The sequence below is a fragment of the Taudactylus pleione genome, unplaced genomic scaffold, assembly GCF_031769625.1.
Source record: "Taudactylus pleione unplaced genomic scaffold, aTauple2 ptg000189l, whole genome shotgun sequence".
In the NCBI taxonomy this organism is placed as follows: Eukaryota; Metazoa; Chordata; class Amphibia; order Anura; family Myobatrachidae; genus Taudactylus; species Taudactylus pleione.
In genome coordinates this window covers 804,676-818,316 of record NW_028284591.1, presented here as the reverse complement: position 1 = coordinate 818,316, position 13,641 = coordinate 804,676, and the positions used below count along the sequence as shown (strand labels likewise).

Here is a 13,641-nt window from a genome sequence, read left to right as displayed (position 1 = left end):
TATGTTGAATCTGCAATGAATACAAGGTGGCATGGCCTAAAAAAGGGAATTTGAATGTACCTGCATCTCTTGGAGATACATATACAACTATACCAATCTATACAAGCTCCAATTATGGGACTGGGAGCTTAGTATTATTGGGCCTGATTAGTACTAAGATTGGTGACATCTTAGGAATTCCAGGTGTTGTATTGATCCTGCACTGGTTCTACATGTCAAGAAGAAGAAGAACCCAAGAATAAGAAAACTAGTAACATTATCGAAGATTTCATTCTGAACTCATGGACATATTTATTATGAACTATGGATTTTATTCAGAACATTATACGAACTATATCTCTATTTATCACATATGAACTTATTGCAATGGACCCAACCCCTAATATGTATAAATACCCTCTCATTTCACATTACACTATATCATAATATGCACTAGTATGCAAGTTGTTTTTCTATATATAATTTATTTTATTCTTATTTATTTCATCTATGTCCTATAGTGGATCTCTAATGGCATTATATTTCTGTTAAAACATTCAAAATGTGCCACTGAATATACTTCCATTCATAACCTTATACTTTTGATACCAACTCTAATATCAATTCTCTATTTTAGAAGAAACCGGAGACTTTTCCCTTTTTATTTCATAAAGATGGGCGGAAGTTATCCCCACCATGTACAACAGAAGGGCGGAAATGATGTACTGGTAGAAGAACATCGCGGTCACATGCATAGTCACATGCACAGTCAGGGCAGAAGTGATGCCTGGCCCGGGACACGAGCGGCCATGATCGGGAGTCTAGGAGGAGACAGGCGGTGACGCGGAGGAGACGTGCATCGTCATGGGACACGTGCACACCAAACAGAGAGGACGTGAACGCAAGGACGCCACGCTACCTGGACGGACAGGGTCTTTCACCATTGAGGTGTCACGCCAGAGTGAGGGCGGAAGTACTGTTAGTAAGGGCAAAGATTTGCCGCAATGTTAGAACAATGAACAACATCCCATTATTTACAAATTGATTAAAACACTACTGGAATATGCTGATCAGGAACTGATGAACTGATACTAACAAGATATTTAGTATATATGAGGGTCATGGATCACACAGGATGTGACGCGGATTCCTGACCTTTTGAACCCTTAGTGGGCTATAAAAAGCAAACCTTTACACTCACACACCATCCCCTTGATGAAGTCATAGACGAAACGCGTTGGGAGTGTCTGCTGCTACTTCATGCACTTTGGACTACTTCTCTTTCTCATTCAGATAAGCTGCTATTTTAAAAAAAAATTTTTATATATTTTGTACTGTCTTTTTTTATTGCTTTTTTTATTATTATGTAATTTAAGGGATTTTATTAGCCTCTTGGTTGGAAATCCTATAATTGTTCACAATAAATTGTTATTTTATATATATATATTCTTTACACTGTTATTTATTGCACTAGCACTTTTTGGCCTTCAATACCTGCCTAATAAGGATTGCACTGTTATTTTGAATAAGTATTGGTTTTTGTTTAAAACCTCATCCAACCCTTTATTACGCTGATGCAAGAATTAGTGGTACTCTGTTGTGTACACGCTATTTCTATGTATCAGTAGTTTGCTGCACTGCAGTCACGTTTGTTTCTTAACAGCAAACTGGTCGCACTATTGTCAATTTACACTTTATATATATATATATATATATATATATATATACACAAAGGAAAATCTCACAAAGCTGGGTGCCAGTAAAGTAGGTTATTAAAAAAAGATAAATATAGCAGCATACACCTATGGGCTTGTGGGAGCCCCAAAAAGCCTACAAGACGTAGTCACTAACTAAAAAAATGAAGATAGTGTTGCGCTAATGAGTTTCTATATAAAAATGGCAATCACTTGACATGGCAAAAATATAAATAAAGATCATGGTAATCCTTTATATAACATATACCTAAAAAACACAATCCCACATAAATGACACTGTGCAAAATTCCTTCTACAGTCTCTATAGAGAAATCAAAAACCTTTAGTTATTATTATAATTTATTTATATGGCGCCACAAGTGTTCCGCAGCGCCTTACACAGTACATAACCAAATTGTAGACAAGTGACTTACAGAACAATAAATACAGTACAATACAGAACCAGGACATGGATAATATACATTGCTACATTAGCGACCATAACACCCAGATAAGCAACAGAGCGTAAGCAACCAAGTGTTAGGTGCCCTAGTGGTGAGTAAGAAGTAGATGAAACTAAAGTAGGGAGAAGCACAAGAGGGTAGAGGGCCCTGCTCGTAAGTTTTTAAAGACTGATTGTTATATAGGTCCCTATTAGGAACCACCGGCATATTCGTTTAAATAATAGTCTGTTCGAAAAAACAACTCAGTGTTCCCCGGACCTTTAGTAAGGTAATACTGATCTGTGATCCTCAGGTTTATCAGACCTCCGGGTCTGTAGCAAACATCCATCTAGGGAACCTGTGGTGCTCTAAAGGGCTGCTGCTGGACAAGCGCCCAATGTTGCGGCTCCGGAGGCTATAATCAAGTCAGCTTGTGACCGCCTTTTACCAGCCGCTGCATCAATCCAAGTACCGCATTGCAAATGGAGCTCCACTTCCGTACAGACAGGTGGTTTCCGCAGACTCAAATGAGGACAGTGTAAAAGATCAGGTAAGTGTCTGGCAGGGTGTCGCAAAACTTTGACACGTTTCGCTTCCGTTCACGTAGGCTTTATCAAAGAGAATACATGTATGCGTGTAGGTATGTACTGTATGTACCGGTAAGAACTGAGTTGTTTTTTCGGACAGACTATTTTTTAAACAAATATGACGGTGGTTCCTAATAGGGGGGATGGCCACCAGTCTCAATCCAGACAGCGTAATCCCGGAAAGGGATTTAACATAGGTGTCGAAATACCGATGCCTATGTTAATCCTGACGGCGAAACGCCTTCTGCCGGATACCGATCATCCTTCCTGCCGGGTAAGTATACACTTAGGCCCTGAGTCAGACCCGCTCGCAGGTCTGATGGGCGTTTTTTTTTTGGGGTCCGGTAAGCTGTGGGTGACCACTCACAGCTTTTGCGAGCGGCCAGGTGATGGCCGTGATTATTGCGACCATCAGGCTTGCGACGAGACCCTTCTGGTAGCTTCCTGTTCAAATAAAGCAGGAAGCTCACTCCCTTCAGGAACGCCTCCGTTTGTCCAGCCACCCTGCCTACAAAATGGGGCGGGCTGTCCATCAACATCGACAGCCGCCCCGTTTGTAGCGAGCCCCAGAGCAAGTGACTTTGTCACTCGCTGCACACTGTGCGCACTGCCTGGCCATTGACCCACTTGCGAGCGCTATGCACTTGCGAGCGGGTCTGAATCAGGCCCTCAGCCCGGGGATGGGGGGGGTTAGGTTTAGGGACCCCTGTGGGAACTTAGGGTTAGGCACCCCCCTCCGGGGAAGGTTAGGGTTAGGCACTAGGGGAGAGGTTACTGTTAGGCACCCCCCCGGGAGGGTTAGGCTTAAGGTGCGGGGAGGGGGGGGTTAGGTTTAGGCACCCATGGGGGGAGATTAGGGTTAGGCACTAGGGGGGGAGGGTTAGCATACTTACCACCGGGCATCGGGATCTTCACCTGTCGGCCTGTCACTGTTGGGAGTTGAACCGGTGACTCTTGAGCCGCCGGTATATCAATCCCATTCCCTAATAGGGACCTATATAACAATCAGTCCTTACAAACACATTGAATTAAAGGCGCACATCCACTTGCTGACTAGTGAAGGACTGAACGATAAGGATATCGTTTTTGTTCAGTCGTTCATTAAACTGTGCAGTGCCCACACTGAACGATATATCGTTCAGTGCAGGCACCCTCCCTCATCCCCGAACATTAATGTTATCGGCAGATTGACCGGCATGTTCAGGCGATGATTGATGTCAGAAACGACCAGCGGGAGCGCGCGTCGCTGGTCGTATCCGACATTTTCATGCCCGATTTGTGCACGATTAAATGAGCGATTGAACGATAACGATGTCGTTATCGTTCAATTGCTCGGATTAATCGCCAAGTGGATGTGCGCCTTAAAGGTTTTTTATTTCTCTATAGAGACTGTAGAAGGAATTTTGCAAAGTGTCATTTTTGTGGGATTGTGATTTTTTTTATATATGTTATATAAAAGATTACCTATTACCTGTACACAATCAATTTGCCGTCTTGATCTTTTATTTTTATTTCTGCCGTGTCAAGTTATTGCCATTTTTATATAGAAACTCATTAGCGCAACACTATCTTACAATTCGTTTTTTAATACACCCACTCTGCCTCACACTCCAATATGCAAAATACACAGATTATGGAAAAGAAATTGGATCCTCCCTACATCCGGAAGGATTTCTTCTTTTATTTGCATGGCAGGGTGAGGTATGAAACCCAGACAGCCCAATCTCATTGCCCGAATATCAGTGTGAAGGCTGTGTGCTATTTAATGCTCCAATCATCCTAGAGAGCGACGTAACTGTTCTTTTTATTAATAATAATTATAATACAATTTATTTATATAGCGCTTTTCCCCATCAGGACACAAGTCGCTTTAAATCCACATGAGGCCAATTCTACGTCTCCTCGATCACTGCCATAAATTCACTAACCTTTTATCATTTAAGCACAAACAGGCCGGTGACACGCGCCAACAACGCAGGCCATACGCGTGTGCCACCTAAGTAAGGGGCTTGCGGTGTATAAAATCTTAATATTTACTCTCTAGCCTGTTCCTTGCCCCGATACAGCAAAGGTATGTGATGTCCCTGGGGTCCGTTTCCTCTGGAAGTTAACCAAGGAGAACGGATTAATGAACTTCCACAGAGATGACGCAGATGGCCCTGGTAGATGATTGAGTGCCTGAACACTCTGGAGGGCAGGGCAATTGCTGTCTAATGACCCTCCAAATACTTTTTCAGGGGAAGCAGCCTGGAACTGAGGGACAATGTTAACAATGTAGGATCTGGTGACTGCTAAGGTGTTTGCAGCTTCTGTTGTTTTGCGTAGAGCAGGCTGAGGGTACCTGCAGCTCTCAGGCTATTGTAGGAAGAAAAAAAAACCTGTCACCTGGCAGAGCATGCTGGGGATTGTAGTCCCGTAGGTTACCCTTAATATTATACGACTTCTTCTTTAAGAATTTGTTATCTGAAGAACCTTACAAAACAAACGCATTAGGGCCTAGATACTCTATACTGGCACAAATCATTTTCACAGTGCGAGAATACCTGGTTTGTTTGTATTTCCCTATCTCCATTTCTTTGTCCAGTGCTGAATGAGTTAATGGAAGTTAAAGAAATGCCTTTATCTCCATTCCATTACCCCAGCCCTGGTTATTGCATTTGGAAAACAAGTGTGAAATGCAGAAACAGTAAGATGACATTGTGATAAATAATCAGGCTGACAGGTGTGGATGAATCTCTTCTGAATCCGCCCCAATACCGGATATCAGGCGACATATATACGCAGCTCTTCCCTTTGCCAATTGTTTTATACGTTTGGGATGGGGTACATACTATTATTTATTATCACTGACATTTATATAGCGACAACATATCCCATTGTGCTACAATCGAGAAAAAAGCATTAATAAGACGAGACAGGGTAATAACAGGCAGACAGAGAGGTACTGTAATAGGCAGGGGCATAGTAACGCCAGAGGGGGGGCTACATGCTGCAGATCCCCTGATATAAGCAGCGTCCCCAGAGGCGTATCTATAATGGGTCCAGGGGGCCCACACCGCACACCCTACACCCATATAGTGTTATACTTACCTGGCCGTAGTCTCCCGACTGATGCTCTCCAGTGCCGGGCCGACGCTGCAGAGCAGCAAAAATCACTGGTAAAAATGGTGGCGCCCATTTTCCCGGTGACTTGCGCATGCGCAGTACTGATGTCCCCAAGAATAAGGCGTGGGCACCGTTTTCCCGGAGACACAAGCATGCGTAGAAAATTCTGGCACCAAGCCAGATCTACTGCGCTGCCAGAGAGTAGGGGGCCCCGCACTGAGGGTCTCATTCAGACCCGCTCGCAAGTGCTTGAGCGCTCGCAAGCGGGTCGATGTTGGGCCCTGCGCACGCGTAGCGGCCGCGCTGCATGTGCGCAAGCCCCAGAGCGAGAAATACTCTCGCTCCGGGACTCACTACAAAAGGTGCGGCTGTCGATGTTGATCGACAGCTTGGTCTGTTTTGTAGGCGGGGCGGGGAGGTGGCTACACAAACGGAGGCGTTCCCGATGGAACGCCTGCCGTTTGGGGGTGGCCCCACTGACATCACTCGTGATGTCAGTGGTGAGCTTCCGGCTCTAATAGAGCCGAAAGCTCACTGGGGCTTGCGGTAGATGAGACCCTACCACAAGGGTTCGTCGCAAACCCCGATGGTTGCGATAGTCTCGATCGGAGCTCAGTGGGGATTAAGGTAAGTGTTTTTTTTTTTATATGTGGCACTACAGTGGCATTACTTTACTATGGGGCCACTACAGGGGTATTACTTTACTATGGGGTCACTATAGGGGCATTACTTTACTATGGGGTCACTACAGGGGTATTACTTTACTATGGGGGCACTATAGGGGCATTACTTTACTATGGGGGCACTATAAGGGCATTACTTTACTATGGGGGCACTATAGGGGCATTACTTTACTATGGGGGCACTATAAGGGCATTACTTTACTATGGGGTCACTATAGGGGCATTACTTTACTATGGGGCCACTACAGGGGTATTACTTTACTATGGGGTCACTATAGGGGCATTACTTTACTATGGGGTCACTACAGGGGTATTACTTTACTATGGGGGCACTATAGGGGCATTACTTTACTATGGGGGCACTATAAGGGCATTACTTTACTATGGGGCCACTATAGGGGTATTACGTTGCTATGGGGCCACTATAGGGGCATTACTTTACTATGGGGGCACTATAGGGGCATTACTTTAGTATGGGGCCACTACAGGGGCATTACTATGGGGGCACTACTTTACTATGGGGCACTACAGGGGCATTACTTTACTAAGGGAGCACTATAGGGGCATTACTATGGGGTAGTACTACTGTATATGGGCACTACTACAGGGGCATTACTAAGGTGGTATTACTGTATATGGGCACTACTACAGGGGCATTACTATGGGGGTATTACTACTGTATATGGTCACTACTACAGGGGCATTACTATGTACGTATATATGTATGTATATATATGTGTACAGTGTATATATATATATATATATATATATATGCATGTATCTGTATATATATATATATATATATATATATAATGTGTGAGTGTGTGTGTGTGTTGGGGTAACCAGTTAAAATTTTGCCTAGGACACCAAATTGGCTAGGGCCGGCTCTGCCTGCTCGCAAGCTTACAGTCTATAGGGAAATAGACATAGGATACAGGAGTATGTAAACAAGCGCATTAATTTCCCGTAGCTCAGACCATCGGGGCACTGCAATAAGTAGGATACGATGTAAATTAATAAACTAACTTTATTTAGTGTCACAAAGTAGAATAGGGTGGATTTTATCAGCAAACCTTTGGACAAATGGTTGTACTGGGCTCGCTAGACCACACTGGCAGTTACTTGTGAGAACTAGTGCAGATAAAGGAAAACAAATGCTGGAGGTGTAACTCACTGGAGCAAGGTAGAAAATGAAAGCACCGTTTCTATAGGTTACACACAGTATACTGTCCCTGGTACCTGTACTTATAGATGCCCCCTCCCTATGTGTGACCCCATGCTTCCGGCCAACTCATGATCAGCTGCCAGGCTGGCATTATCAATGCCCACTTGTTAGCCAGGATGGGGGTGAGGAAGCCAGGAAGAGTGTGGATTAGGGTCCTCCCATCATACACTCCTTTTATACACGCTGGTATATTCGTACGCAACCTGGAGATCGCTTCTCCTGTATAGTCTGCTGTACTGTACTGTATATGTATAACAAGAGGACAAAATAGCCAAATATATTTATTTCTTTAAGTAGTGGAAAATGTTGGCAGCCAGGGGGTTAAAGCTGCAGGAGGGGATTAAAGCTGCAGGCTCCCAGCAAGGACTTATTGGCTGCAGGTGTCTTAAAGAGGCTGTATCTTTCCTATCCCATCTTACTTCCTCCCAGAGATAGATAGATAGATAGATAGATAGATAGATAGATAGATAGATAGATAGATAGATAGATAGATAGATAGATAGATAACAAATGCATCTTGTCTTTCTGCAGCAGTGACACACAACACACAATCTACAAGACATGTGGCATGGGAAGGGTGAATCCAGCAGCAGCCCCTAAGGGAAGAAGCCACACTTGGAATAGAGTAACAGAAGCCGATAGAGAACTTTTGTGAATGAAAGCAGCTTCCCGGGAACTGATTGCGGTAGAATGATCCCAGGAAGGCAACGTGTGGCACTCCAGTTGTCATGGATCTCTAAGTCAGGCTCACTGGGACTTGTGGTTCCACAGCAGCCTGAGCGTCCCAGGTTGTCTTAGGCCATTGCAGGTGCTGATACAGTTCATTAAGCCACCCCATAATAACCCCCATGCATTCAGACCCATCTATACCCCCAACCACAGCCAGCCTAGGGGACTGGTTGTCAGTAGGAGGCTAGAGCTTCTAGGCTTGGTCCTTCTCCCAGCTCCAGGGAGTGCAGACAGAAGCAGCCGGAGTGGTCCAGACAGGAGCAGGTTTGGAGATTGCATGCCTCCAGCCTCCAAGGGGCAGGGGATGTGTGTCCAGCAGCATCCTGATAGCTGGGGATGGGAGGGGGGTGGTCACCTCACCGCACACACCCTCCTTCCCTCCCTCCCTCTCTGCCTCCACTCCCACCTCCCCCTCACCACCCTCCTCTTCCACTCCCAGCCTCACTCACAGCCCGCTGATGCCTGCACACAGCACACACTGAGCCAGGGGGAGAGGACGCGCTCTTGCTCCGCTGTCGTTGCGTCTGTCGCTGGAGTTACTGCGTCTGCCGCTGCTGGAGTCGCTGATCACCCTGAACTTGGGGCTGGAGGACATTCCCCACTGACTTGGGAAGTTTGGAAGAAGAGCAGAGAGAGGGGGGGGGGGACTTGTCCCACTTTGCTCCCCCCCTATTGTCTGTGCCGGAGCCTGGCACCAATCACACCGGGCAGGAGGGAGCTGCGGAGGAGGAGTCGCCCCACACTCGCCCCCTTGCCAGCCGTAAGTAGCCATGCCCACCCGAGCCCAGCACTGGAGGGGAGGGGACTGAGCAGCGGGCACTGCCGTGCCGAATGCAGCCCCAAAAACAGCTCTGGGATTGGGTACCCCGAATAGTTCTGCTTTTCCCAGCTCTTCTCCCCTCCTCTGCTTTTTTTTTTTTTTTATTCTGTTAACCCTTTCCTGATGCACAGGCCCAGTGACTGCCCCCCCATGTTCCTAGGTGCCTGTGTCCTTTTCCTAAAATGAATCACCACCAGCGAATGGCTGCCTTAGGGACGGACAAAGAGCTGAGTGATTTACTGGATTTCAGTGCGGTAAGGAGCCACGGTGCAATCACACACACTGCAACAATGTAACAACTCCAGCAACAGTCCCACTGGCTGCGGCAACAATGTAACAGCCCCTCCAGCTGCGGCAACAATGTAACATCCCCTCCAGCTGCGGCAACAATGTAACAGTCCCTTCAGCTGTGGTATCAACTCAGTCCCACTGGCTGCGGCAACACTGTAACAGTCCCACTAGCTGAGCTGCAGCAACAATGTAACAACTCCTCTAGCAACAGTCCCACTAGCTGCGGCCACAATGTAACAGTCCCACTAGCTGAGCTGCGGTAACAAAATAAAACATACCTGACTAGTTGCTATCGGATGTCCACGGTAAATATGCTATAGACCTTTTATTTTGTTGTGTTTATTTTTTCCTTTCCTCTGTTTTTATTTATTATTTTGTTCTTCTTTTGCACTGTGATGGATTTATTATTATTATTATTATTATTATTATTATTATTATTATTATTATTATTTATTTGTACTGTGCCTCCAGCTTGTAGTGTTTGCAGAGTCCTGTCAGTTCTGGACGGTTTCCCAACCCTCGCAGCTCTCTCGTTGTCTCTACCCTTCTTTGGCACTCACATAGAAGGAAACTTGCCTGTCTTTCCGTGTAGGGGACCAGAGCTGATCTCTTGTAATTACCAAGCAAAATGCTTTTCCCCAGGTGCCTTCTTGCAGTGTTCTCATGTACTTTTTTTTGTCTCTTTGTTTACTTGGGGTGGAGAGGAAAAGAGAAATGTCTATTCTTTTTTTATTATTATTATTCCAGCAGTGTCATACTTTAGAACCACTGCCTGCAGCTGTATAGCATCCATCACATATATATATATATATATATATATATTATATATATATATATATATATATAATATATATTTTTTTTAAGCTACTGCTTGCATTACACAATTGTAGATTTGCATAGTACCTCAGACCCCAAGATTATTTGCCTATGTGAAAGAATTTCCTCCCTATGAGATGGCTTTCGGAAGTTTGGACAGGATATCAGCCCCAGGCACATTACAGCCCCTCTTTTCTACTTTTCATTTGTTAGAATTTTTTTTTCTGCATCTGTGACTCAGGGAAGGTGCGTATCCACCAGACACGTAGAATAACAGAAACCAATTAGAATCTAAATAATATTAAAAAAAACAAAATTTTTTAGAAATTGTGACTTGCTTCCTCTGTTTTCGGATTAAGTGCTTTGTTTAATGCAGGTGGCAGTTGATGTTTACATTGTGTAACAATCATTAATGAGATGGATATTGCAGAAGCTTTAGTAAAGGTTTGACATGAATTTAATATTTATTTATTTTCTTAATTTTTTTATTTATTTATTTTCCCCTGTTGAGAATGGGTGAGAAATCGGATTTATTTAAAAAAAAAAAAAAAGACTGATACAATGGCAAAGTTTGATGTTTTAGAAACTACCCAGTCAATACATATTTATTATTTATTTATTTTAATTTAGAACACTATTGTATTGGTTGTACAGAGGGACTGCCAAGTTATTTTAAACTCATCCTGCTCTGTTTGTTTCAGATGTTTTCCCCTCCTGTCAGCAGTGGGAAAAATGGACCAACTTCTTTGGCAAGTGGACATTTTACTGGCCCAAGTATGTAAAACGTGTTTTAAATATCAATTGCTGCTGTTCGGTATTGAGATGTTTATTTATCATAAATTTTGTGGCTGGTTATATCGTCAAGGTGTGACCTATATGTATACTCAGTGGGTACAGGTTTTCCTGAAGAAAAAAAAAAAAATTATATATATATATATATATATATATATATATTTCCTCATTTAAGCATTAAGTTATATTGTTGTTGATACATTGTAACACTGCCTATTGTCTGTGTTCTTTCTTTCTGTAAGTAGTTTTAGTTATTTAGTCAAGAGCTTTTTAGTTGATGGTCGGTAGAAGATGCCAGTGAATAGGACCTGTGTCAGTGAATTTGGCACAGTCATGCATAGATTGGATTCTAGTACCAGAGATACCTAAATGGCTGGCTGCAATCTATATGATGAACCAGGCTCTGGGCAAATGCTGTGCGCATATAGCACTTCTCTGATTCCAAAAATATTCTATATTCCAGCCCTACTTTTGTAAGAGGATTTTGGATGTGACACACTCGAATCCCCAAATTAACAGCTGAAATGTTTTACAATGACTGGCACTTGCACGTGCCCTGTAGGTAGTGGTATATGCTAGTCATAATTTGAAATCATGGGATTGAATGCCATCAACTCTTTACTGCAAATGAACCAGAGGAAATATTGCTCGATATGTGAACTTTCATGCATGTTTTCAGTTTCAAACTTCATAGCAAACACCACAGCAGCTATCACCCCCTCTGAGCACATGATACTGGGGGTTTGGTGTTGGTTGATTTACATTATTTTGATTTATTTTTCTGTTACCATTATTAGCAGGAATGGTATCGCAAGTGCCACTTTATACTTATTTGTTTATACGTTGATGTTTATTTGTTTGAATGAGTGCTTCCTGTAGGTTTAAAAGAGTTAATTCATTCTGTTTTTTAAAGCACTTACAGGTATTATAACCAGTGAATTCAATAGTGCTTAGTGTGTTATAGATGTGATTAAAACTTTGTGAAAGATTAGTTTTTACTTGGTCTGTGAAAAAAAATAAAAATAAAATATATATATATTATAATTACAGGTGGCAATGCATATAACCTTTTGATCACAGTATCAGTTGTAACAGTATTATAATTTGTGTTACTACAGTTTTTACTCTGAATGTCTTTATTTTTTTGCCTGGTTCTGCAATGGTGGTGAAGTTGTGTAGTTTATCCTCCTGTTCTAGGCCTGTGATGCAACACAGACAATAGCAGTGGCCAGTGTTATGTTGTATTATGTGACTGCTTTAGATTTTATTTGCACTTCTCAGCTAGAAGGGCTGGTTGCCCATGTCTGTTTATATGCATATAGAATATCACTGTATAGACCGTTGTACAATGGACATCCGTGTTTTTTGCCTCTGCGTATTTATACAGGTTGGACCTATACCCACACACAACACTACTTGCAGCTAGCTCCATGCTGGAATCTTGGATGTTTAAGGCCATCATTACTTATGTGTTAACGGATAGATGAAAGTATTCATTCTTCACCCTTTCTTATTGGGCAGGTGCAGTGGAGAAGTCAGAGTACAGAATTATATGACTTGTTCAGCTGTGAGTGTGTGAGAATTGGACAGGAGCAGGTGCCCGCTTTATGTAGTGCCTGCAAGCTGCTGCTCTTTTGGGTATTTATTTAATTTTTTTTTTTCTGTTATATAAATAATTTGCGTTTGAAAGCCATGGACAGTATTGCAACAAAGCTCCTCCATGCAGATTTTGCAGTGCACAGCAAATTTGCGCTGCTCCCGAGTTAGCCTGTTCCCCCGTTGCAGGATGGCTCTTGACAATTTGTAAAGTGTTGTCCCCATTACACCAAGAAAGCTGTTTGTGCTTTGCCAGCCTGTCTCCCTCTTCTCCGGCCATCTCTCCATAAGGGGAAGGCTTGGACGTAACTTGAGTCAGAGTCTCCACATTCCCATGAAACATTTTTCACATGAAAGCCTTTTTTTTTTTTTTCCAGCCTAGTAACGAAACAGCAGTTTGTGTTTGATGTTTGCAGGTGTTCAGCGTTCCAGCCTTGCAGAGAAATTATTTCACCTAAAAAACCTTCCCTCCTGCCTGCATTTCAAAATACACACATGTTGTTGATCTAAACTCTTAAGATCTCTTTCCCCATTCTCTGGAGCTATTGTCACTTTGTGTATTTTTTTTATTTTTTTTTTTTGCTATTCTGCTCCTATTGTGTTACAGCCTTTTTTTTTTTTTTTCCTGTTTCTTTTGGTGAAAAAAATAAAATTAACTTTTATTTTGTTGTGGGTTTTGTTTCTGTGTGTGGTTGTTTTTTGTTACTTTTTTGTATTCTTGCTTTAAAAAAAAAAAAAAGAATCTGAACCAAGCATGGTAAAACAAAATATTTTGGAGCTAAAAAAAAAAATCCACGTGTTTATAGCTACATTTCAAATTAATTTCAAATAAGTGTTCCATCTAAGTCAGTGAAACTGGAAAATAATGCAGAAGATGGGAG

General features: G+C 42.9%; 1 protein-coding gene across 9 annotated transcripts in view; it reads left to right on the top strand.

Moving 5' to 3' along the window:
* The first annotated feature begins 8,912 nt into the window (after positions 1 to 8,912).
* TCF4 (transcription factor 4) overlaps positions 8,913 to 13,641 on the top strand; it is a 431,493-nt gene continuing 426,764 nt past the window's right edge. For 6 of the 9 annotated variants that reach the window (XM_088476445.1, XM_088476444.1, XM_088476441.1 and 3 more), the window contains exons 1-2: positions 9,448 to 9,519; positions 11,074 to 11,146. In XM_088476445.1, coding sequence (XP_088332571.1) covers positions 9,448 to 9,519; positions 11,074 to 11,146 — 145 coding nt within the window. The other 3 variants (XM_088476442.1, XM_088476449.1, XM_088476440.1) reach the window with 3 other exon arrangements.